This window comes from Bufo bufo, chromosome 10, assembly GCF_905171765.1.
Source record: "Bufo bufo chromosome 10, aBufBuf1.1, whole genome shotgun sequence".
Taxonomy (NCBI): domain Eukaryota; kingdom Metazoa; phylum Chordata; class Amphibia; order Anura; family Bufonidae; genus Bufo; species Bufo bufo.
In genome coordinates this window covers 37863900-37890150 of record NC_053398.1, presented here as the reverse complement: position 1 = coordinate 37890150, position 26251 = coordinate 37863900, and the positions used below count along the sequence as shown (strand labels likewise).

General features: G+C 43.9%; 2 protein-coding genes across 29 annotated transcripts in view; one reads left to right on the top strand and one right to left on the bottom strand.

Annotated features, from left to right (window-relative positions):
- Positions 1-19: 19 nt before the first annotated feature.
- Positions 20-10590, top strand: LOC120980380 (general transcription factor II-I repeat domain-containing protein 2B-like). The gene is made up of 2 exons (XM_040409447.1): positions 20-181; positions 8574-10590. The coding sequence occupies exons 1-2, from the start codon at positions 134-136 to the stop codon at positions 10392-10394; spliced, it is 1869 nt and encodes a 622-aa protein (XP_040265381.1). The 5' UTR covers positions 20-133; the 3' UTR covers positions 10395-10590.
- A 5540-nt stretch (positions 10591-16130) lies between these two features.
- Positions 16131-26251, bottom strand: part of TNNT3 (troponin T3, fast skeletal type) — a 44226-nt gene continuing 34105 nt past the window's right edge. For 27 of the 28 annotated variants that reach the window (XM_040409803.1, XM_040409805.1, XM_040409809.1 and 24 more), the window contains 8 exons: positions 25727-25772; positions 25206-25322; positions 24526-24603; positions 24288-24401; positions 23970-24079; positions 22724-22814; positions 18743-18783; positions 16320-16581 (listed from right to left, as the gene is read on the bottom strand). In XM_040409803.1, coding sequence (XP_040265737.1) covers positions 16530-16581; positions 18743-18783; positions 22724-22814; positions 23970-24079; positions 24288-24401; positions 24526-24603; positions 25206-25322; positions 25727-25772 — 649 coding nt within the window. In that variant the 3' untranslated portion in view covers positions 16320-16529. Of the gene's footprint in view, positions 16582-18742; positions 18784-19547; positions 19589-22723; positions 22815-23969; positions 24080-24287; positions 24402-24525; positions 24604-25205; positions 25323-25726; positions 25773-26251 lie in introns of all 28 variants that reach the window. The other variant, XM_040409804.1, reaches the window with a different exon arrangement.

Genomic DNA, 26251 nt, shown 5'->3' with positions numbered 1-26251 from the left:
CCTGTCCGCTGGGGTCCTGATAGAACGCGACAGCGACATCTAGGGACTAGGAGGTCCAAGTAGCCTGTGGGCACTGGCTGGACCTCGCCAATCTCCCCGCAGTGGCCGCACTTCCTGTACTGTGTGCGGGATCATGGAGCCTTCCCGCGTAGACGCTCCTGCAGCCATGGAGTCCTGTGTGGTAAGCAGTTCCTTAGGGATGCATTTTGCATGCACTGACAGGAGAGGGGTAATATTACTGCATAGGGAAATGCAATGATGTGTATCCTAATAATGTTGTATTGCTGGGGGCTGTTCAAGATGCATGTTTACCGCCTCCCCCCAGAAAAAAATAATAATAAACAGATACCTTCATTTTATATTTTCGGGATCTGTATCTAATATACTTTGGGGGGGGTCATTTAACCCCTATAACACCCTATGACACCCCCAATGCCCGGGCACCTCCTATTATAGCGCCACCATATTCCACAGCGCTTTAAAATTCAGAAGGTTTATGTACCAATCAAAAGATGTTACAGAGTAATAACGAAAACACTAGGAGCGAGGGCCCTGCTCGCAAGAGCTTACAATCTAGTGTCTCCCGCGATGCTAGGGTGGCTCGTCCTCATCGCACCCTGCTATTGGCTGAACCCCACCCCCCGATCGCCGGATGTTTTCATCCGCACAAAAAGGCCTCGTGCACACGGCCGTTGTTTGGGTCCGCATCCGAGCCGCCCCGTTTTTTGCAGCTCGGATGCGGACCCATTCACTTCAATGGGGCCGCAAAAGATGCAGACAGCACTCCGTGTGCTGTCCGCATCCGTTGCTCCATTCCGTAGCCCCGCGGAAAAAAATAGAACATGTCCTATTCTTGTCTGTTCCGCAAATTGCGCAAGGCACAGGGGCGGCTTCCGTTTTTTTGCGGACCGCAAAAAACGGAACGGTTGCGTGCATGAGGCCAAAGGGTGAGATGCAGCGGCGGACATGCAAGGATCAGGAGCAAGGTGTATAATCTGTATGGGGGGTCATTATAGGGTTTGGATAACCCCTTTAAGGGACTTCCGAGTATTTTAGTTAAAAATTGTTGCAAGTCATTTTATTTATTTTTTTAACCGGCCGTGCGACAATTATTTGGTTGTATGGCCGGCTGCATGCCGTGTTCGGAAGTTGGGCAGGTGCGTGCCAGGACTGGAGTGAGTGTACTAATGGTGAAACTGGTGTAAATGGTGAGGCTGGATCACTTTGAAAACAAACCCCCCCCCCCTTTTCCTTCATAGATTGTTAGCTCTTGCGAGCAGTGTTTTAGTTATTACCCTGTGATTCTGTGATGTATTTTGATTTGTACATGAACCCTCTGAATTGTACAGCGCTGCGGAATATGGTGGCGCTCTATAAATAAGGATAATTATTACTATTTAGCTTGTCCAGTCAGGGGCTGGAGTCGTTTTTAAAGGGATTGTCCTGGTTCAGAGCTGAACCAGGACATACTCACGTTTTGACCCAGGCAGCCCCTGTAATATGAGCATCGGAGCATTTCTTGCTCCAATGCTCTCCTTTGCCCTATTCTGAATCGCGCAGGGCAAAGGCATTTTATGGCGTTCCAGTGATGTACCAGGCTCTCCATAGGAACTGCTAGGCGGAGGCTTCCTTCTAGCAGTGATCCCGGTGATGTCACTGGCACTAATGGGGATGCTTTAGTGCTGCCCTAGCCTGTAAAACGGCTAGGGCAGCGCTAAAGCCGGCCTATCGGAGCCGGTGACCTCAACGAATACACTGCTGGGCAGAAGCCTCCGCCTGGCAGTGTGCCAAAGTAAACAAACAAGACCTTGCCCTTCGCGATACAGAGCAGGGCAAGGGAGAGCATCGGAGCATGTAATGCTCTGATGCAAATATCACAGGGGCCGGAGGGGTGAATATGGGGATATGTCCGGGTTCAGAGCTGACACCCCTTTAAGACAGACACAAGGACTGCCATAGCTATACGGGCACTAGACATGTGCACGCCATATCACAGATACGGACCCATTCACTTAAATGGGTCTGCAATCCGGAAGGTTTCTCAATGTGCCTCTGCACCACAAAAAAAAACATGCTTCAAGTTGAATGGGTTTGGATCCGTTGCGGCAGCCACACATATGGTACCTGTGCAGTAATGCACAAAATGGGCGGCACTTGTTTGTGTACATGAGGCCTAAGATCTACAGTGGATATAAAAAGTCTACAGGTTTCTGTGATGTAAAAGAATGAGACAAAGATAAATCATTTCAGAACTTTTTCCACCTTTAATGTGACCTATAAACTGTACAACTCAATTGAAAAACAAACTGAAATCTTTTAGATAGAGGGAAATAATAATATACAAATAAAATAATATGGTTGCATAAGTGTGCACACCCTTATACTAATACTTTGTTGAAGCACCTTTTGATTTTATTACAGCACTCAGTCGTTTTGGGTATGAGTCTATCAGCATGGCAAATTTTGACTTGGCAAGATTTGCCCACTCTTCTTGGCAAAAACACTCCAAATCTGTCAGATTGTGAGGGCATCTCCTGGGCACAGCCCTCTTCAGATCACCCCACAGATTTTCAATCGGATTCAGGTCTGGGCTCTGGCTGGGTCATTCCAAAACTTTAATCTTCTTCTGGTGAAGCCATTCCTTGGTTGATTTGGATGTATGCTTTGGGTCGTTGTCATGCTGAAAGATGAAGTTCCTCTTCATGTTCAGCTTTCTAGCAGAAGCCTGAAGGTTTTGTGCCAATATTGACTGGTATTTGGAACTGTTCATAATTCCCTCTAGCTTAACTAAGGCTACTTTCACACTTGCGTTAGGAGCGGATCCGTCTGGTATCTGCACAGACGGATCCGCTCCTATAATGCAAACGCTTGCATCCGTTCAGAACGGATCAGTTTTGCATTACCATGAACAAAAAAAAAAAAAATTTTTTTTTTTGTTCATGATAATGCAAACGGATCCGTTTTGACTTTACATTGAAAGTCAATGGGGGACGGATCCGTTTGAAAATTGAGCCATACTGTGTCATCTTCAAACGGATCCGTCCCCATTGACTTCCATTATAAGTCTGGACGGATCCGCTCGCCTCCGCACGGCCAGGCGGGCACCCGAACGCTGCAAGCAGCGTTCAGGTGTCCGCTCACTGAGCGGAGCGGAGGCTGAGCGCTGGCAGGCGGATGCATTCTCAGTGGATCCGCCTCCATTGAGAATGCATCAGGGCTGGACGGCTGCGTTCAGGACCGCTCGTGAGCCCCTTCAAACGGAGCTCACGAGCGGACACCTGAACGCAGGTGTGAAAGTAGCCTAAGGCCCCAGTTCCAGCTGAAGAAAAACAGCCCCTTGGCATGATGCTGCCACCACCATGCTTCACTGTGGGTACGGTGTTCTTTTGGTGACGCGCAGTGTTGTTTTTGGGCCAAACATATCTTTTGGAATTATGGCCAAAAAGTTCAACCTTGGTTTCATCAGACCATAACACCTTTTCCCACATGCTTTTGGGAGACTTCCGATGTGTTTTTGCAAAATGTAGCCTGGCTTGGATGTTTTTCTTCGTAAGAAAAGGCTTTTGTCTTGCCACTCTACCCCATAGCCCAGACATATGAAGAATACGGGAGATTGTTGTCACATGTACCACACAGCCAGTACTTGCCAGATATTCCTGCAGCTCCTTTAATGTTGCTGTAGGCCTCTTGGTCGCCTCCCAGACCAGTTTTCTTCTCGTCTTTTCATCAGTTTTGGAGGGACGTCCAGTTCTTGGTAATGTCACTGTTGTGCCATATTGTCTCCACTTGATGATGACTGTCTTCACTGTGTTCCATGGTATATCTAATGCCTTGGAAATTCTTTTTTACCCTTCTCCTGACTGATACCTTCTAACAATGAGATCCCTCTGATGCTTTGGAAGCTCTCTGTGGACCATGGCTTTTGCTGTGGGATGCGACTAAGAAAATTTCAGGAAAGACCAACAAGAGCAGCTGAACTTTATTTGGGGTTAATCAGAGGCCCTTTAAATGATGGCAGGTGTATGCTGACTCCTATTTAACAGGATTTTAAATGTGATTGCTTAATTCTGAACACAGCTACATCCCCAGTTATACACTTATGCAACCACATTATTTTTTTATATATTTTTTTTGCTTTCTTCCCTCCACCTAAAAGATTTCAGTTTGTTTTTCAAATGAGTTGTACAGTTTATATGTCACATTAAAGGTGGAAAAAGTTCTGAAATGATTTATCTTTGTCTCATTTTTTTTTTACATCACAGAAACCTGACATTTTAACAGGGGTGTGTAGACTTTTTATATCCACTGTATGTCCTATGATTCATGGATGAGACATAACCCAGCAAAACTATGCCCCACTTTCCCACCCTTCAGTGACCCGTCAGAACAGAATATGTGTTGATACGGCAGAGCGAGATACGTTTATGTCGTCTTCACTTTAACCACCTCCGGACCGCTGTACGCACAGACGCATCCTGGAGGTGGTTGATTCATTCCTCCTGGACGCGCCGGCGCGTCCTCTCGCGAGACGCGAGATTTCCTGTGAACGCGCGCACACAGGCGCGCGCGCTCACAGGAACGGAAGGTAAGAGAGTTGATCTCCAGCCTGCCAGCGGCGATCGTTCGCTGGCAGGCTGGAGATGTGTTTTTTTTAACCCCTAACAGGTATATTAGACGCTGTTTTGATAACAGCGTCTAATATACCTGCTACCTGGTCCTCTGGTGGTCCCATTTGTTTGGATCGACCACCAGAGGACACAGGTAGCTCAGTAAAGTCCCACCAAGCACCACTACACTACACTACACCCCCCCCCCCCCGTCACTTATTAACCCCTTATTAGCCCCTGATCACCCCTAATCACCCCTGATCACCCCATATAGACTCCCTGATCACCCCCCTGTCATTGATTACCCCCCTGTCATTGATCAACCCCCTGTAAAGCTCCATTCAGATGTCCGCATGATTTTTACGGATCCACTGATAGATGGATCGGATCCGCAAAACGCATCCGGACGTCTGAATGAAGCCTTACAGGGGCATGATCAATGACTGTGGTTATCACCCCATATAGACTCCCTGATCACCCCCCTGTCATTGATCACCCCCCTGTCATTGATTACCCCCCTGTAAAGCTCCATTCAGACGTCCGCATGATTTTTACGGATCCACTGATAGATGGATCGGATCCGCAAAACGCATCCGGACGTCTGAATGAAGCCTTACACGGGCGTGATCAATGACTGTGGTTATCACCCCATATAGACTCCCTGATCACCCCCCCTGTCATTGATCACCCCCCTGTCATTGATCACCCCCCTGTAAGGCTCCATTCAGACATTTTTTTGGCCCAAGTTAGCGGAATTATTATTTTTTTTTCTTACAAAGTCTCATATTCCACTAACTTGTGACAAAAAATTAAATCTCACATGAACTCACCATACCCCTCACGGAATCCAAATGCGTAAATTTTTTTAGACATTTATATTCCAGACTTCTTCTCACGCTTTAGGGCCCCTAGAATGCCAGGGCAGTATAAATACCCCACATGTGACCCCATTTCGGAAAGAAGACACCCCCAGGTATTCCGTGAGGGGCATATTGAGTCCATGAAAGATTGAAATTTTTGTCCCAAGTTAGCGGAACGGGAGACTTTGTGAGAAAAAAATAAAAAATATCAATTTCCGCTAACTTGTGCCAAAAAAAAAAAAATTCTATGAACTCGCCATGCCCCTCATTGAATACCTTGGGGTGTCTTCTTTCCAAAATGGGGTCACATGTGGGGTATTTATACTGCCCTGGCATTCTAGGGGCCCCAAAGCGTGAGAAGAAGTCTGGTATCCAAATGTCTAAAAATGCCCTCCTAAAAGGAATTTGGGCCCCTTTGCGCATCTAGGCTGCAAAAAAGTGTCACACATCTGGTATCGCCGTACTCAGGAGAAGTTGGGGAATGTGTTTTGGGGTGTCATTTTACATATACCCATGCTGGGTGAGATAAATATCTTGGTCAAATGCCAACTTTGTATAAAAAAATGGGAAAAGTTGTCTTTTGCCAAGATATTTCTCTCACCCAGCATGGGTATATGTAAAAAGACACCCCAAAACACATTCCCCAACTTCTCCCGAGTACGGAGATACCACATGTGTGACACTTTTTTGCAGCCTAGGTGGGCAAAGGGGCCCATATTCCAAAGAGCACCTTTCGGATTTCACTGGTCATTTACCTACTTACCACACATTAGGGCCCCTGGAAAATGCCAGGGCAGTATAACTACCCCACAAGTGACCCCATTTTGGAAAGAAGACACCCCAAGGTATTCCGTGAGGGGCATGGCGAGTTCCTAGAATTTTTTATTTTTTGTCACAAGTTAGTGGAAAATGATGATTTTATATTTTTTTTTTCTTTCATACAAAGTCTCATATTCCACTAACTTGTGACAAAAAATAAAAACTTCCATGAACTCACTATGCCCATCAGCGAATACCTTGGGGTCTATTCTTTCCAAAATGGGGTCACTTGTGGGGTAGGTATAATGCCCTGGTATTTTAGGGGCCCAAATGTGTGGTAAGGAGTTTGAAATCAAATTCTGTAAAAAATGACGAGTGAAATCCGAAAGGTGCTCTTTGGAATATGGGCCCCTTTGCCCACCTAGGCTGCAAAAAAGTGTCACACATCTGGTATCTCCGTACTCAGGAGAAGGTGGGGAATGTGTTTTGGGGTGTCATTTTACATATACCCATGCTGGGTGAGATAAATATCTTGGTCAAATGCCAACTTTGTATAAAAAAATGGGAAAAGTTGTCTTTTGCCAAGATATTTCTCTCACCCAGCATGGGTATATGTAAAAAGACACCCCAAAACACATTCCCCAACTTCTCCTGAGTACGGAGATACCACATGTGTGGCACTTTTTTGCAGCCTAGGTGGGCAAAGGGGCCCATATTCCAAAGAGCACCTTTTGGATTTCACTGGTCATTTACCTACTTACCACACATTAGGGCCCCTGGAAAATGCCAGGGCAGTATAACTACCCCACAAGTGACCCCATTTTGGAAAGAAGACACCCCAAGGTATTCCGTGAGGGGCATGGCGAGTTCCTAGAATTTTTTATTTTTTGTCACAAGTTAGTGGAAAATGATGATTTTATTTTTTTTTTTTCTTTCATACAAAGTCTCATATTCCACTAACTTGTGACAAAAAATAAAAACTTCCATGAACTCACTATGCCCATCAGCGAATACCTTGGGGTCTCTTCTTTCCAAAATGGGGTCACTTGTGGGGTAGTTATACTGCCCTGGCATTCTAGGGGCCCAAATGTGTGGTAAGGAGTTTGAAATCAAATTCTGTAAAAAATGACCTGTGAAATCCGAAAGGTGCTCTTTGGAATATGGGCCCCTTTGCCCACCTAGGCTGCAAAAAAGTGTCACACATCTGGTATCTCCGTATTCAGGAGAAGTTGGGGAATGTGTTTTGGGGTGTCTTTTTACATATACCCATGCTGGGTGAGAGAAATATCTTGGCAAAAGACAACTTTTCCCATTTTTTTTATACAAAGTTGGCATTTGACCAAGATATTTATCTCACCCAGCATGGGTATATGTAAAATGACACCCCAAAACACATTCCCCAACTTCTACTGAATACGGAGATACCAGATGTGTGACACTTTTTTGCAGCCTAGGTGGGCAAAGGGGCCCACATTCCAAAGAGCACCTTTCGGATTTCACTGGTCAGTTTTTACAGAATTTGATTTCAAACTCCTTACCACACATTTGGGCCCCTAGAATGCCAGGGCAGTATAACTACCCCACAAGTGACCCCATTTTGGAAAGAAGAGACCCCAAGGTATTTCGTGATGGGCATAGTGAGTTCATGGAAGTTTTTATTTTTTGTCACAAGTTAGTGGAATATGAGACTTTGTAAGAAAAAAAAAAAAAAAAAAATCATCATTTTCCGCTAACTTGTGACAAAAAATAAAAAGTTCTATGAACTCACTATGCCCATCAGCGAATACCTTAGGGTGTGTACTTTCCGAAATGGGGTCATTTGTGGGGTTTTTCTACTGTCTGGGCATTGTAGAACCTCAGGAAACATGACAGGTGCTCAGAAAGTCAGAGCTGCTTCAAAAAGCGGAAATTCACATTTTTGTACCATAGTTTGTAAACGCTATAACTTTTACCCAAACCATTTTTTTTTTACCCAAACATTTTTTTTTTATCAAAGACATGTAGAACAATAAATTTAGAGCAAAATTTATATATGGATGTCATTTTTTTTGCAAAATTTTACAACTGAAAGTGAAAAATGTCATTTTTTTGCAAAAAAATCGTTAAATTTCGATTAATAACAAAAAAAGTAAAAATGTCAGCAGCAATGAAATACCACCAAATGAAAGCTCTATTAGTGAGAAGAAAAGGAGGTAAAATTCATTTGGGTGGTAAGTTGCATGACCGAGCAATAAATGGTGAAAGTAGTGTAGGTCAGAAGTGTAAAAAGTGGCCTGGTCTTTCAGGGTGTTTAAGCACTGGGGGCTGAGGTGGTTAAGGTGTGACTTTCATGTATTCTATTTTTCAGGTTTCTCCTACTGACTTCTCTCCAAAATTGAGCACCCCCCGAGAGAGGAAGGTCGACGGTGAGAATCGATCATTTAAGCAACGCTGGGAAATGGATTACTTGTTTGTGAAGTCCAAAAACAAACCCCAGTGCTTGGTATGTCTTCAGATATTAGCGGTCTGCAAGGAATACAATGTCAAAAGACATTACGTCTCTCAACATGAATTACAGTTCTCCAAATATACTGGCGACTTAAGGCTAGCAGTGATCAATGACTTGAAAACCAAACTGAAGAGCCAGTCTCCAGTGTCTATGCCAACCATGAATACAGAAAAAGCAGCCATAAAGGCATCGTTCCTCATCTGCGAAGAAATTGTAAAAAGGAAAAAAGCCTTCAGCGATGGAGCGTTTATCAAAGAGTGTGCCGTCAAAATGGCTCGTGCCTTTGGCAGCGAGGAAATGGCCAAGTGCTTTGAGTCTGTGTCTCTCTCCCATCAGACCGTCGCCCGCCGCATTTCAGTCATGGATCAGTACGTCAGTCAAAAAGTAAACGAAGCTGTGAAGAACTGCTCTTATTTTTCCATTGTCGTAGATGAGAAAACTGATATCACTGGTAGCAACCAGCTTATAGTCTGTATCCGTACGGTGGATGAAGACTTCAACATATCAGAAGAATTATTACATCTCATGCCATTGCAAGGTGCCGTGAAAGACCAAGATGTTTATGAGGAAGTGAAGATGGCCTTGGCTGAACATGGTGGCTTCGATAGATGTGTAAGCGTCATTGATGGTGCCAAGTCCACCGTCATGAAGAACTCTGGTCTTGCCGGCTTGTTAAAACAAGATGGCATTGGATGTTTGACGTTCCATTGCATTGTTCACGAGGAAGGAATGGTGGGAACCTTGTTAAAAATGTCCGATATAATGGAGGTTGTGATAAAAATTACTACTATGATAAGAGACAAGAAATGTGGTGTAACCCGCAGGAGGTTTAAAGCCCTTTTGGAGGAGCTGGAAGCCGCCAGCTGCGATTTACCTCAGAATAGACATGTTCGTTGGTTAAATGAAGGGAATTATCTCTGTAAGTTTTTCCGTCTCCGAAAAGAAATTTACCTCTTTCTGACAGAATTAAAATCTGACCCTTTCCTAGAGGAACGTCTCTGTGATGTTGACTTCCTCTGTTCTCTCGCCTTCTTGACAGACATAACACTGACCTTAAACTCTTTGAACCAAAGTCTGAAGGAGAAGGATCAGAGCGTCTGTCAGCTCTCTAAGCACATCTCTGCGTTTAGGACCAAACTCATGTTGCTGAAGTTAAATCTGTTGCAGAACGAGCTGACCAATTTTGAGTGCTGCAATGAACTCTTCCATGAAGTCAACGAAAGCGGTACCATCTTGGACTTCAACAGATTTATCCCAAAGATTGAGACGCTTATTGAAAACTTTAACAGAAGGTATCACGAGCTTAGTGAGCTAAACTCGAGTTTCCGATTATTCAGTGACCCCCTCTCTGTCGATATTAGTAACGCCGACGTACATTACAGGTTGGAGTTATCCGAATTACAGGCGGACCTTTACCTTGCCTCCAGAGCAGAGGTGGGGGTGCCCTTCTTTAAACTCCTTGATAAGAAACGCTTCCCCAATCTACGAGATCTGGGACTGAAGCTTGCCTCCATGTTTGGCAGCACCTATATCTGCGAGAAGTCTTTTTCTGACTTAAATCACATAAAATCCAAATACAGGAATAACATTTCAAGCAGAATGCTGCTACAAGCCCTGCGCCTGTCTACTACCAACCTTAGGATGGACATTGATGAACTGCTCTCTCACCCGTCTCAATGAAGGACACGGCCGTTCAAAGTGTTATTTATGAAGTCGGATTTGTATGGTTTGATTTGTAAATATATTAGTAGCTGGTTTACTGTTTTTGTGGGTTTTTTCCCTTTTGAGTGGAAAAATATTGGCTGCTGGACAGAATTTTTTATTTTTTTTAATTTACTCCTGTTGGTCAATTATATTGAGGATATAATTTTTGGGGGCACTCACTTTCTCAGATGTTCAAAAATATATTCAAAATAGATGCTGCTTGGCCTAAAAAAGTCTACATTATGCAGAAATGCGGAATTAAAGGATTTTTTGATTGTTCCAATGCATTTTAAAAGGAAAAATTGGACAAATTTGCAAATTGTCTTGACTCATATTTTCTAAATTTTTTATGCTTATGAATCCTGTGGATTCTTATTAATCTCCATGGTAACAGACAACAAACAAACCCTGTGTAGTCAGATTCTACATAGAAAATAGTCTTGTGTTACATATAGACCCAGTGATACGTATGCTATATAATGTCCCCACTATTTCCTAGAGATATAGCTGTAAATTTCTATGAATTTAGAAGTGGGGATGAATGAATGAAGTTTCTGAACCACTTCACCTACTTCTCTATGAGGTGAAGATACTGAGTATGTTAGTCTATGTCTGAATCCAGGAAGGGGGTCAGCATAATCGACAGCAGGGGGCGCTACTAGAGAGGAAAATGTAATGTACAGGTCCTTCTCAAAAAATTAGCATATTGTGATAAAGTTCATTATTTTCTGTAATGTACTGATAAACATTAGACTTTCATATATTTTAGATTCATTACACACAACTGAAGTAGTTCAAGCCTTTTCTTGTTTTAATATTGATGATTTTGGCATACAGCTCATGAAAACTCAAAATTCCTATCTCAAAAAATTAGCATATTTCATCCGACCAATAAAAGAAAAGTGTTTTTAATACAAAAAAAGTCAACCTTCAAATAATTAAGTTCAGTTATGCACTCAATACTTGGTCGGGAATCCTTTTGCAGAAATGACTGCTTCAATGCGGTGTGGCATGGAGGCAATCAGCCTGTGGCACTGCTGAGGTGTTATGGGGGCCCAGGATGCTTCGATAGCGGCCTTAAGCTCATCCAGAGTGTTGGGTCTTGCGTCTCTCAGCTTTCTCTTCTCAATATCCCACAGATTCTCTATGGGGTTCAGGTCAGGAGAGTTGGCAGGCCAATTGAGCACAGTAATACCATGGTCAGTAAACCATTTACCAGTGGTTTTGGCACAGTGAGCAGGTGCCAGGTCGTGCTGAAAAATGAAATCTTCATCTTCATAAAGCTTTTCAGCAGATGGAAGCATGAAGTGCTCCAAAATCTCCTGATAGCTAGCTGCATTGACCCTGCCCTTTATAAAACACAGTGGACCATCACTGACTGTGGGTACTTGACACTGGACTTCAGGCATTTTGGCATTTCCCTCTCCCCAGTCTTCCTCCAGACTCTGGCACCTTGCTTTCCGAATGACATGCAAAATTTGGTTTCATCCGAAAAAAGTACTTTGGACCACTGAGCAACAGTCCAGTGCTGCTTCTCTGTAGCCCAGGTCAGGCGCTTCTGCCGCTGTTTCTGGTTCAAAAGTGGCTTGACCTGGGGAATGCGGCACCTGTAGCCCATTTCCTGCACACGCCTGTACACGGTGGCTCTGGATGTTTCTACTCCAGACTCAGTCTACTGCTTCCGCAGGTCCCCAAGGTCTGGAATCGGTCCTTCTCCACAATCTTCCTCAGGGTCCGGTCACCTCTTCTCGTTGTGCAGCGTTTTCTGCCACACTTTTTCCTTCAGACTTCCCACTGAGGTGCCTTGATACAGCACTCTGGGAACAGCCTATTCGTTCAGAAATTTCTTTCTGTGTCTTACCCTCTTGCTTGAGGGTGTCAATGATGGCCTTCTGGACAGCAGTCAGATCGGCAGTCTTACCCATGATTGCGGTTTTGAGTAATGAACCAGGCTGGGAGTTTTTAATAGCCTCAGAAATCTTTTGCAGGTGTTTAGAGTTAATTAGTTGATTCAGATGATTAGGTTAATAGCTCGTTTAGAGAACCTTTTCATGATATGCAAATTTTTTGAGATAGGAATTTTGGGTTTTCATGAGCTGTATGCCAAAATCATCAATATTAAAACAAGAAAAGGCTTGAACTACTTCAGTTGTGTGTAATGAATCTAAAATATATGAAAGTCTAATGTTTATCAGTACATTACAGAAAATAATGAACTTTATCACAATTTGCAATTTTTTTTAGAAGGACCTGTATATGGAAAGTGAACAACATTTTTATTGCATGTATATTATAATTATATTTCACATGCATAATAAGGGGTGCACCGAAATGAAAATTCTGGTCCGAAACCGAAAATTCAGGGTGCCCTTGACCGAAAACCGAAACTGCCTTTTTGCCCAAATACTTTTAAAATACTTTTTTTTTTAATGATTTTATTAATAATTCTTTTTCATGAATTTAATAAATCATATTATATAACATAATGGGGGGGGGTTCTGTGGATGACGGACACTGTTATGGGGGGATCTGTGGATGACGGTCACTGTTATGGGGGGGATCTGTGGATGACGGACACTGTTATGGGGGGGATCTGTGGATGACGGACACTGTTATGGGGGGGATCTGTGGATGACGGACACTGTTATGGGGGGATCTGTGGATGACGGACACTGTTATGGGGGGGATCTGTGGATGACGGACACTGTTATGGGGGGGATCTGTGGATGACGGACACTGTTATGGGGGGATCTGTGGATGACGGACACTGTTATGGGGGGGATCTGTGGATGACGGACACTGTTATGGGGGGGATCTGTGGATGACGGACACTGTTATGGGGGGGATCTGTGGATGACGGACACTGTTATGGGGGGGATCTGTGGATGACGGACACTGTTATGGGGGGATCTGTGGATGACGGACACTGTTATGGGGGGGATCTGTGGATGACGGACACTGTTATGGGGGGGGTCTGTGGATGACGGACACTGTTATGGGGGGGATCTGTGGATGACGGACACTGTTATGGGGGGGATCTGTGGATGACGGACACTGTTATGGGGGGGATCTGTGGATGACGGACACTGTTATGGGGGGGATCTGTGGATGACGGACACTGTTATGGGGGGGATCTGTGGATGACGGACACTGTTATGGGGGGGATCTGTGGATGACGGACACTGTTATGGGGGGGATCTGTGGATGACGGACACTGTTATGGGGGGGATCTGGGGATGACGGACACTGTTATGGGGGGGATCTGTGGATGACGGACACTGTTATGGGGGGGATCTGTGGATGACGGACACTGTTATGGGGGGGATCTGTGGATGACGGACACTGTTATGGGGGGGATCTGTGGATGACGGACACTGTTATGGGGGGGATCTGTGGATGACGGACACTGTTATGGGGGGGATCTGTGGATGACGGACACTGTTATGGGGGGATCTGTGGATGACGGACACTGTTATGGGGGGGATCTGTGGATGACGGACACTGTTATGGGGGGGATCTGTGGATGACGGACACTGTTATGGGGGGGATCTGTGGATGACGGACACTGTTATGGGGGGATCTGTGGATGACGGACACTGTTATGGGGGGGATCTGTGGATGACGGACACTGTTATGGGGGGGATCTGTGGATGACGGACACTGTTATGGGGGGGATCTGTGGATGACGGACACTGTTATGGGGGGGATCTGTGGATGACGGACACTGTTATGGGGGGGATCTGTGGCTGGCACTGTTACAGGAGGGAATCTGCGGATGGCACTGTTATGGGCTGGGGGATCTGTGGGTGGAACTGTTATATATGTGCCATCCACAGACCCCCCCCAGCCCATAACAGTGCCATCCACAGACCCCCCAGCCCATAACAGTGCCATCCACAGACCCCCCCCCCAGCCCATAACAGTGCCATCCGCAGACCCCCCCCCCAGCCCATAACAGTGCCATCCGCAGACCCCCCCAGCCCATAACTGTGCCATCCACAGACCCCCCCAGCCCATAACTGTGCCATCCACAGATTGCCCCCGCCTCCCCCCCCCCCCCCCGCTACAAATATAAGATATTATATTCATTTATTGGTTATTAAACATGCCCCCTCAGTCCTATTACTACCTTACATCCTAATCGCTTCTGTAGAATTCAGGCAGCTCAAGCCGGGCGGCCGGCGCGTCTCTCACTGACGTCACTTGCCTGCGCCGCCGGCTTCATTCAGGCACATGACGAGAGTTACGCTGCCGCCCGCCTGGCCTGCCTGAATTCTACAGAAGCGATTAGGATGTAAGGTAGTAATAGGACTGAGGGGGCATGTTTAATAACCAATAAATGAATATGACATCTTATATTAGTATACCGGCGGGGCTATACTACACTGACTGCACCGCCCTGCCGCTATTGCCAGCCCCCAGATCCTCCTCCCAGTCCCTCCCCGAGTCCCCGCTCGCTCCTACATCGCAGCTTGCGATGTAAAACGGCAAGCATTAAAACCCCATATTTTCTGCCGATATGTACCAATATCGGCCGAAATGGATTAGGCCCATTTTCGGCCGATATTTTCGGCCGCCGGAATTTCGGTGCACCCCTAATAATAATACATTTCATTGGATAACCCCATTAAAAAAAGATAATGATGACCTATCCTGAGGATATGGCCCTCAGAACGTTGGATTAGCATTGATAACATACCTGTGTGTAATTTGTGTGCGAATGCAGTCTTCAGAAAAAGCAGTTTTGTTCTTTTGGAAAACGGTTCGCAAGTGACGAAATAGGTGGGTTTTCCTGTTCAAAGTGCCCAAAACTTCCCGTCTACTCCTCCCCATAGCCTCCCAATGCTTCCCTCCCCTGATGTCCAGTGATGCAGCTCCATATCTCGCAAAGGTGCCCACTATGGGCAATTTGCCTCTGTGAGCCACTATGCCCAGGCGCTACTTGTGAAATCGGAAGTGCAGCACACTGCGCCATTGTGAGAAATGGAGCTGCATCTCCTGACGTCGGGGAGGAAGCATTGAGAGACTATGGAGCAGACGTTGAGGAAGTTGGGCAGTTTTGGGCATTTTGAGCAGGAAACCCCACCTACCTGGGCACTTGCAAGCAGTTTTCCAAAGGAATAGAACAGCTTTTTCTGAATATTGCATTATCACCCAAATGATGTACATAAAAGTATGTTAAAAATGCGTATGCAATGTTCTGATGGCCATTACTAGAGATGAGGGAAGTTATGGAAAATTCGCCAAACTTCACAAAGAAATGTGTATCATGACAAAATTATGTAGTGGGCGCAAGGATGGGGAACGGTGATTACGCCACCCCCCACCCACCCCATCATTGATCGCAGCATCTGAGATAAAAATGTAGGGCTTGCAGTTGAAATAAATAAATAATACTTTCCTTATCCATTTGAGCGCAAAGAGGCTGCTGTGGCCATCTTGATTGAAGATCAGGCGCAAAATCTCACGCGGCGCATGATGATGTCATACGTCACGGTGCACGCGATTTTGCACAGGATCTTCAATCAAGATGGCTGTGGAGGTCTCTTCACTCTCATGAGGTGAGTGTTTTTTTTTGTTTTTTACGCCATTTCAGGTAAAATTGATAAGTTACCGTGAAGCGCGAGGATATTCGGCTTTGCGGCGCATCTAATAATTTTTCCCTGAATTTCTGATTTAGGTATATTACAAAAAAAAATAGGTGACACTCAATTTACAGGTTATACTGTACGAATTTAATAAAGGCTTCAAATATTACCTAATGCCAAGGGTTTCAGTAAAAGGGCATATAAGGTACCTACTGTACATAGTACCACATCTAGAGCCTTATTTATCGGTATCTGGAGATAAATGGCATTCCCATATGTCTTCAGTCCAATGTATGTGACAAGCAGACGTTTGTAAGGGTAAGAAGCTTCACACTTTATTTACAAAAGAGAAGAGATCATACAGAGCAGTCCACAGAGAGAAAACGGTGGCCCTCGGGGTAAGACATGACAGATATCTTGTGGGGCACTCAGTGTAGCCAGCTTCCTGCAGGATTGGGTTTGGTAAAAGAAGGATGAAGAGGGGCTGCTCTCTGTCAGGAGAAGGTCTTGTTCATGGGGGAGCTTACTTCCAGCGGCCTCCAACTTTTCCTTTGCCTCCAGCTGCCTTCTTGCTACTGTTGATGGGGGAAAAAATATCATGGTCAGGAGATCCATCTAGAGAATCCCAAGTAAAGGGTGAGAGGAAAGAGGCAGGACAGGGGACTGAGAGGGAGAAGGAAAGTATCAGAGGTAGAAGAAAGAAATAAGTCCTTGTATACACACATTTGGCACACCCATGCAACGTCACTTACCATGTCTTCATGTTAGTTTGGGTGAGACTGAGCATATACTCCCACATGCCATACTTCCCTCTCATATCATGCATGCGTTCCATAGATTTGCATTGCTTTCACTCTTTCAACATGGTCCTAAAGGTGGTCATACACATCAGTCTAAGGTTCATGAAAGATGTTTTCAACCGAAAAGAATGTACGTAGGTTGAAATTTACCAACTCATGTTCTTTTTAGGCGATTGACGATAGACCAACATCATCTGAAAACAAGTCATCTGTGAATGATCGTCAAGATTGTGAATGAAAGATCTTTCTTTGAAAGAAAGTTCTCAGAAAGATCTTTTGTCCTTTGCCGGTTTCATTGAACACGTGTCTGAGAAACGATCATTCACCAGATGATCAACTGCTATTCAATCATGAACCAACTTCTGTCTAATGTGTATGGTCACCCGAAAAGCCCCAAAGTATGGAATACTATAATAGTTTTAAGAATGTGGACACCTTTATAGGATGCCGCATCCTTTAGGCTTTGATAGTATTAGACCTTGCTGATGGGTGAGAGTCATCGCAAGTTCCTCAGATGCTTATACTGTACCTTACATACCAGGGTCAGACAAGAAGTAGGTTAGCAAAACTCAGTTTACTTACTTGTTATAATTGAGGGTTAGAACTTCAGATATCGCAAGCAAAAAAAATACCCAGCCAAGCAGTCAGCAGTGGCTTGTAATATCTTTCAAGACTGGTAGTATTTTGCATAACTTGTGATACTTTACCATAGTACGGTATGTCATGAGCATACTGGACTTAGATTAGGAGATAATACCTTTTATGTTATAGTAACCCCAAGTAATGTGGTATGAAAGGGGTTGTCTGGCCGGAAGAAAAAAATAAATGAATGGCTTAAAAAATGTAAAAAAAAAAGTCACAGCTCTGGATACCCCCACCACTCCTGTTTCCACAGTTCCTAGGTCCACTACCAGTCTCTAAATTCTGGTTCCTCTCGGCACAGCCAATCAATGGTGGCACCGGTGAACCTGACTCGGCCAGCAAGTAGCTGAGGGATCATGTTTCTGTGTTGAGGAGAACTAAAAAACAAACATCAGAACAGGAACAGCAGGTGATCGTACTATGATTTTTTTTTTTTATAGGCCATTCGTAGGTTGTGGAAGTACCTCAGATGCCTCGCTGCTCCTGTTTCAAAGCTTCTTGGGGCCAATGCCAGTCTCTACATCTAGGTCAATGGCTACAACAGTAACGTCTCAGGCAGTGATTGGCTGAGTGATCATGTTTCCATGTTCGGATGGACCAGGAAGTAGAGACTGGAGGGGGACCAAGGAAGCCTCAGAACAGGAACAACGGGTAATTTGTGTATGACTTATTTTTGTAAAGCCATTCTCACCCTTTTGTGCCTAACATTCGGTCATTGGGTATGAAGCAACAAGGAAGGGAATCAGAAATGGCATATTAAATTGTATTTTATTTTTAGGAAATTGATTAGTTCATGCATATTCTTATATAATTACATTCCATTGCATTAATCTTGGGAATGATTTTAGTGAATGGTACTTATAGGGTGTATATCATATTGCCTTCACGTTTGTATGGGGATAACTGGTATTTATGATTGCCTGTGCCAATGATTATGAACTGGGCAGTGGGTAGAAGTGGATGCACAACCACAAGTCAAACTGTAGTGCATTAATTTCCTAGGAGTTACGTTAGAGGGTGTCAACGGTGAGGAGTAAAAAATGGTGCATGTAGTGATTTTTGTCCAGCCAAAAATTGGCACTCGTGACAGAAAGCAGCCGACCCCATTATAGTTGGCAGTACCCGGTTAGGCCAGATCCGGTGAGCTCCGGAAGGCTGTTGTCTGCCAGATCAGTTAAACGGAGGTGAGCACAGGAGACATTTGAGGAAATACGTTCTATATACAGATGTTTGGGCTATGCTTTTGAGGGAAGTTTTGGATGCAGGTTGGGTTTGGAGAACACCAGCTACTCACTGTTTCTGCAGTTGATCAATACGGTTCCTGAGAGTTGTAACCTGTTAAAACAACACACAACCCATTTATGCTTGTGGGTCCTATACAGATCCTTACCTCCAGCTCTTTCATATCCTGAGCTGTCGTAGGAAGCCTATTACCTCAATCACCAGTGTAGAAAGCCATATGTGAAAGAAAAGAGTTGAAGACGGGTCCAGCCAGTGTCTAGTAACATACACACAACTGTACCTTGGGTGTTGCCAAAACACACAACTTACCTTTCCATTACACCAGGGCTTGGGCCTTTAGCAGAGGCATTTAGGTTCAATTGATCCAAATTCTTTAAAAATGAAGAACACCAAGACTGCAAGCCATTCCTGTATGGGCGCTAGGTACAGATCTACGCCTTTGTACGATTAACCGTCTCAACTTTACCTACATATGGAAGGTGGCATCTATCTGGATCATAGTATGTCTAAAAGGTAACATCTCAGAAAACCAAAAAAGTGGATGAGTAACCTAACTATTGCTCACTTCTGCTCCCTTAATTCACTCTTCTGGAGGAGCTTTTGTCGGGTTAGGACAGTTTATGAATATGTTGGAGCCATGGCTAGGACTCTGGACAAAATATGACTGCAGAAATAAGACCCGTCCATTTCTCATTGGCCTTCTCGTTATTGGCTTGCAGTCTCTGTCTCCTTCGTAACTTATTGTGTTATGCCAATGCTTCAGCACCAAGCCCTGTCGTACTGATAGTGCCTTGACACATGCCTGAACAGACAGCCCTGAGTTTTTTATGCCCTTCAAAATGGGCATCTCTACTTACAACTTAGAGAGTTCTTCCACTCTCCTGTGCAGGGTTGTAATCTAAGAAAGACCAAGATAATCATGTGAATAATGGGGTAGTTGTTAAGTGTGCCCTAATATTACCCCCTGAATATAATGCCCTTAATATTGGATACTTGAAAACCACAGCGCTCCAATTCAAGGGAAAGATTGTATTTCTCATGTGGCAACGTTTCTGCCTGTTCATTGGGGCCTTTTTCGAGGCAGAGGGGGTTAGAAATGCTGTTTCATGATTAATAAAGTTCACGTTTTTCACTTTAATTCGAATGTTGTGGTTCTAATTTTCCCTTTGAGATCTGGAGTCGAGGCCTTGGCTGCATGTATCTATATATTCTTTTCTCTGTTTATATTTGTCTGTCTCTGGCTAGCTAGCTATTTTCTATCTATCGATCAAATTTATGTCTAAATATTGCTTTCTTCCATACGTCTGTGTGCATTATTCACTTCTGCGGGGAAATAATATGAGACACAAGATTAAATTGTTCCTTTTTAATCTTGTTAAAGAGGACCTCTCTCACCTCTCCTGACATGTCTGTTTTATTAACGCCTTGCATTCCCCATGTAATAATAATTCTGGAGCATCTATTCTTATGCCTCTATGGTGTGCTATTCCTTTATTTTTCCTACCAGAAGTCATGAATGAATTGCTGGCAGTCTGCAGTGAAGGTCCGGATGGGTGTTACCAGTTTGGGTTGTGTCCCTGCATCCTGATACTGGTAGCACTGATTAGATAGTGGCATGCTGTGCAGGGACACAACTCCAACTAGTAACACCCATCTGGACATTCATTGCAAACCGCTGGTAATTCATTCATGACTTCTAGAAGGAATAATAAAGGAATGGCACATCATAGAGTCATTAGAATAGATGCTCCACAATTGTTATTACACGGGGGATGCAAGTAGTTACTAAAACGGACATGTCAGGAGAGAGGAGTGTAAGAGCTTTCTGCGTACTGTATACGTTTAAGCTCCCCCTAGTGGTGGCTTCAGGCAGACTTAATTTTATCATTTAAGTTTGAAGTTATGTATTAGACTTGTATCATGTCATCTATAAGAGTTGAATAATCAATTAGAATAATCTATTGAAATCCAATATATCTACAATTTAAGTAAATATTTACATCCCGCCCTAGAGGGATCTGTGGCCCCAACACTATTAAAGAAAAGATTTGCTGTCCCAGTGGTGTCAGCATAAAAGTCCAGCGTGACAGATTGACCCAAAGAAGTGCATTGTAGGGCAAAATGGCTACCGCCTAGCCGCAGACTGCATCTCATACCCCCTTGGTTTATGCCACTGGAGTGAGTATGTGCTGGTAAGTGGATGTTTACTTCTGATAACGCACAGATCTTCATGCACATTTGGGCAATACTAAATATGTAGATTGCCATTGCATGATAGGGTGCTCAACACCTTCGAACAATTCCTGGAATTACTTTAAAATTAGTGTCATTTTGAACACTTTAAATGGTTACTAAACATTTTAGGGAATATTCACATGGAGCAGATAGTTGCAGGAGTTTCTGAAACAGAAAATCGGTTCTATTCATCTGAATATAGTGGTTAGAGTTCTGCAAGTCCCATTCAGATGTATGAGACAACTGCAGAAATTCCCATATCAAGTCTGCTGCATGTGAATATACCTGTGTCTGTATTTCGGTCTGCAAACCATGGATCTGCAACATACGGACACCTTCAGTGTGCATTCCGCATTTGTCTCACACCCATAAACAGAAAGGACTATTCTAGTCCACAATTCGGACCAGAATAGGACACGTTCTACAATTTGTGGAACAGTCATATGGGTCCGCCAATATGTGCATGGCCCCATAGGAATGAATGGGTCAGTGTGCTGATTGTAAAAAATGTGAATAGCACACGCATGGAAAATATGGTCACGTGCATGACTCCATAAGCTGGGGCTTTGTGACCTCTAAAGTTGTACAGTTCATGAGAAAAAACGAAATCGGAATGTGACTTCTATTATTTCCTATAGGGTCAAGTAACATTACTACAATTCTCATAATGCAACATTTAATGCTGCGCCCCCAGCATTTGATTTAAAGTGGTTATTCAGGATTAGGCTCCATTCACACGTCCGCAATTCTGTTCCGCATTTTGCCGAACGGAATTGCGGACCCATTAATTTCTATGGGGCCACACGATGTGCGGCCCGTATCCGGAAATGCGGACCCGCACTTCCCAGGTCCGCAATTCCTATCCTGAAAAAAATAGAACATGTCCTATTCTTGTCCGCAATTGCGGACAAGAATAGGCATTTCTAGTGCCGGCGATGTGCGGTCCGCGGTGTCCGTGTTTTGTGGATCCGCAAAACACACACAGTTGTCTGAATGGAGCCTTAGAAAAATAAGGGCTCATCTTCTTTTTTCTTGATCAGAGCTCATGTCTTGTATTGCAGCTTAGCACAATTCACTAGAAAATTTAAAGGGACTCTCCACTTATCCTGTATTGATGACCCATCCCCAGGATTGGTCATTAATATTCGCTTCACTGTTTACCTGCTCGCTGTCGACATCGCAGTGGACAGCAGTGTAATTACAGCTCCTTTTGAAGCTCTATTGAAGTGAATGGGATTGAGGACATGTGATTACACCAACGCATGTTGGTGAGCAGGAAAACGGCGAGAACGCGGCGCTCTTACCAGTGTTACGTTCTCTTCATACTGTTGATCAGCAGAGTGCCAATCTGATGTTGATGACCTTTCCTGAGGATAGGTCATCAATATAGGATAAGCACACAACCCCTTTAAGAGGGGCGCTGTCTTAAAAAAAAAATAATAATAATAATAATATTTTTTTAATACTGAACAAGCCCTTAACATGGGAACATGTGTTTTACTAAAAAGAAAACCATACATTAGTTTGTACAGGTCAAAGGAAATTATTTGGATATTTATATCTGAGATGTAAATCGATCAGTTACTGGTTATTTCGTACATAAGAGACTGATTTTTCTATATTTCCGATGTGATGCCGGAAGCTGCAATCAATATACAGTATTTTTCTGTTGGTAGTTATAAAATATGTAATATGTTCTTATTAGACCTTTCTGAAAAATCGATTGTATTGTCAATTGATATTCCGCTTTAAATGATGTACTATTATGGTATAAGTATACTGTATATAGTTCACTCACCTCATATTTCTGTTTCTTGAGCTTCTCTCCCATCTCAAACTTCTCAGATTCCAGTTCGTACAGCCAGTCCCAAAGCTCCTTGGCCTTGTCCCTATCACAGATCAACAGGTAACAGTCTAATATATTGTTGCAGGCCATACATGCTGATGTAATAAAGGGGTTCTCTTGGACAATCCCTACTTGTTAGCAGGGTCTTGTGACAATGAGCTGATCATAACGTGTCCCCATTTTTGGACCCTCAATGATCAGCTGTAATCTATGGGGAAACGTGGCATCGGGAATCTCCATAGGGACTGCTAGGCGGAGGCTTCCGCCCAACAGTGTTCCCGGTGATGTCACCGGCTCTGATGGGCAGGCTTTAGCTCTGCCCTAGCAGTTTTAAGGGATAGGGCAGAGCTAAATCCCACCCATTAGTGCCAGTGACGTCGCCTAGCAGTCCCTATGGGGAGCCTAGTACGTCACCAGATCTCCTAGGAATGCCCTTGCCCCTGGATAGCACAGGGAAAAGAAGAGCTTAGAAGCGTGAAATGCTCCGATGCTCATATCAGGGGGGCCGGAGGGGGTGAAGATGGATATGTCCGAGTTCAGCTCTGAACCTAGACAACCCCTTAAGTGTCCAGTTTCCCAACAGCACCACCACAGGCGAAAATGAGCATTACACAGTGTCCATTCAAAACAATCAGTTGTTTTTGTAACTAGGGACAGAGCCAGAAACACTCTGTAACTGGTCTGGCCAAGAGAAGAGAATCTTGAACACTGGACCCCACATAACACAGAATTCCATAAAAGTGTATAAAAGTAGGTTTTCTGAACTAGAAACTTGACTAGGTTGCCACAACGATATCTACTTTGGCTAGTCATGGTCAGAGGCGCAAATGGAATGTACTCCATCTCAATACAACATCTTTAGAAGGGACCCCCACCTAACGTGCCATTTTTTTATGCTGGTGTCTTTTTCTGTAGCAAAGGGGCATTCAGTCCCCTTCAGACACCTGCCCCTATATTTGCCAGTTTGGATTTTGCCCAAACAGTTCTATAAAAGGGGTAGTGTTTATGCAAGCGCCACCCAGAAGTGGACTTTTGATGTTCCTAGCGCGAGACTTAAATTTCCCAAATTTGGCTATTTAATTGTTGGTCTGCCTATAGCTATATCGTTATGGCCATTGATTTTAGCTGTCCACTAAATAGGCCACAGGAAATGGTGAGATTCACATTTAGTCTACGGTTGCATTAGGTATGATGGTACCTGAGTTTGTCCTCATTCATGTGGTCAACGTTCAGGGGCTTGCGACGATCTGCCAGAATCTTCTTCTTCTGCTCACGGGCTGTTTGCTTCTTGCCTCTTTTCTGGTCAGCCTAAAGGAGAAAAGATCTTAAAAAGTTTAGGGACTGAACCTGTTGCTTAATAGCACCGTATAGTGAAGTCTCTTTATAACTGTATTTGGGCTTAAGCATTGTAAGCAACTAAAAAATTTTGGACAAGACAGTCCTACAGGAGAACCTGAATAAAAAAGGAGAAGATCCATATTGTGGCCTTGTTGGCCTTTCTGCTAGTCTCTCTTACCTTGGCTAGGTAGCTGCTGTATGAGGCTCCCATGGAGGACAGAGCCTTCTTCTTCTTCATGTCATCCTCAGCACGTCTCAAGGCATCCTGTTCCTCTCTTCTTGCTTTCTCCTCCTGCACAAAGCATGGATTGTAAGGATGACTTGAATGCATCACACGTGCTTGTTTTAGTTAGGGTCATGACATGTCAACGACACATATACAAGCCTAGATATAATTGTAGAAAGATGGTGCTTACAGCAAGTCTGTTCTGACGCTCCTTCTCTTTTTCGGCTCTGATCCTCTGCTGGTCAGATCTTTCGGCTCTACGTTTCTCCTGAGAACAGCGACACAATAATGTCATCAGAAAAGAATGTGCTCAAAATGACGATCTAATATATATGACATTGTGCTAGGAATAAATCTATGCTCTGTCGATCAGGATTAAATGTTTATTGACTTCAATGTATACAAGGAACGCATGTCTAGCACTCAGTTTGTAGCATAAATTAAAGCTGCATATCTATGATAATTCTTTAAAAAGTCACTCTAACCAAACACATGCCAGAACTGGGACATTGTAAGATTTTGACCAGGTATAATCCCATCTGTGTGTGCAACATTGCCAACTAGTGGACAAATATAGGTAGTGCATGAGCTCTGTATATGGCATCACATGCAAAACTATCTCTGATTTAATGATTTTAATTTTCTATAGTAAAAAAAAAAGGGACCCTAATTAAATTTATAATACTGTAAAAAAAAAATTGCTGTAGGGTAATACTGCAAACTGCGAAATTACATATCAGTTAATGCAGTTTCCGTTGTAATTACACTACCAGTGGGTCTTCCCAGGCATTGGCTTCTCCATACACAGCCCAGTGGCCCAATGGGGCATATCATGAAGTATGACTATTGTGGGGGGGGTCCATAACTTACAATTCTTTCTTTCAATCCAATAAGTTCTTCTTCTTCCTTCTTACGGCCCTCAAAGTGCTGGTCAATGAGAGACTGCAACTCAATCAAGTCCTTGTTCTGTCTCTTCTTCTGGATATCCTGTAGAAACAATTAAAACCTTCTTGAGAAAACTCCACTAAAGGAATGCACTGAGTTATATGAAAAGACGTTTAGTATAAGTGTTTCTTGTAATTGGAGGCATTTCTTCAGAGAATTAGGCCTCGTGTACTAGCCGGAGTGCCTATGCTGTGTGCCACCATATGGTACCTCTGTACAGCACCATACTAGGGAGTCTTTCTTGGGGAGAATACCACCGGCATCCAACAGAAGTGTCACAACGAATGCTATGGGTGTCTTATTATAGATCCATGCCATTGAGATGTGCTATGATAATATGGCCATGTGCATGAGCACTTCTATATTGTCCATTGATGTGGCTCTTCCGTGTCACATATCTCTGTCTACTTATCATTTCTTCCGTCTTCCTTTACGAACATACTTACATCAAAGTCTACTTTCTCTCCATCTGGTATTTTAGGTGCAGTGAGTCTGGAAGGAAAGTATATTGTATTACTAGAGGTTCCTCACAATGACCACCGGTTTTCCGCATCTTCAAAGTCTGGCTGGGTGCAGTTGATCTGAGACATGAAAGGGGTTGGCCCTTCTCAACCATTGGTGGCATATGGCCCCCAAAGTGAAGAAGAGTGGCCTGCGCATGCGCTGGGTGCTCTCCATTCACTTTTATTAGAGTTCTGAAAAGAGCTGAGCGACCACTCAACTATTTCCAGGAAGTGCATGGAGAGTGCACCGCACAAGTGCAGACCACCTCTTCATTCTCCCTCTTAGTTCAAAAATATGCCAGGAATGGGCAGAATAGATATCTGAGCGGCCCCACTGCAGGCTTCTCACTACCTGACTTGGCTGATTGACAGCTTTCTCCCTATTTGACCATCAATGATGACTGCTAAATCTCTGCAATTGCTTCTATTGCATAACATGAACAAACAGCTGTTGTCTGGAAGCTATAC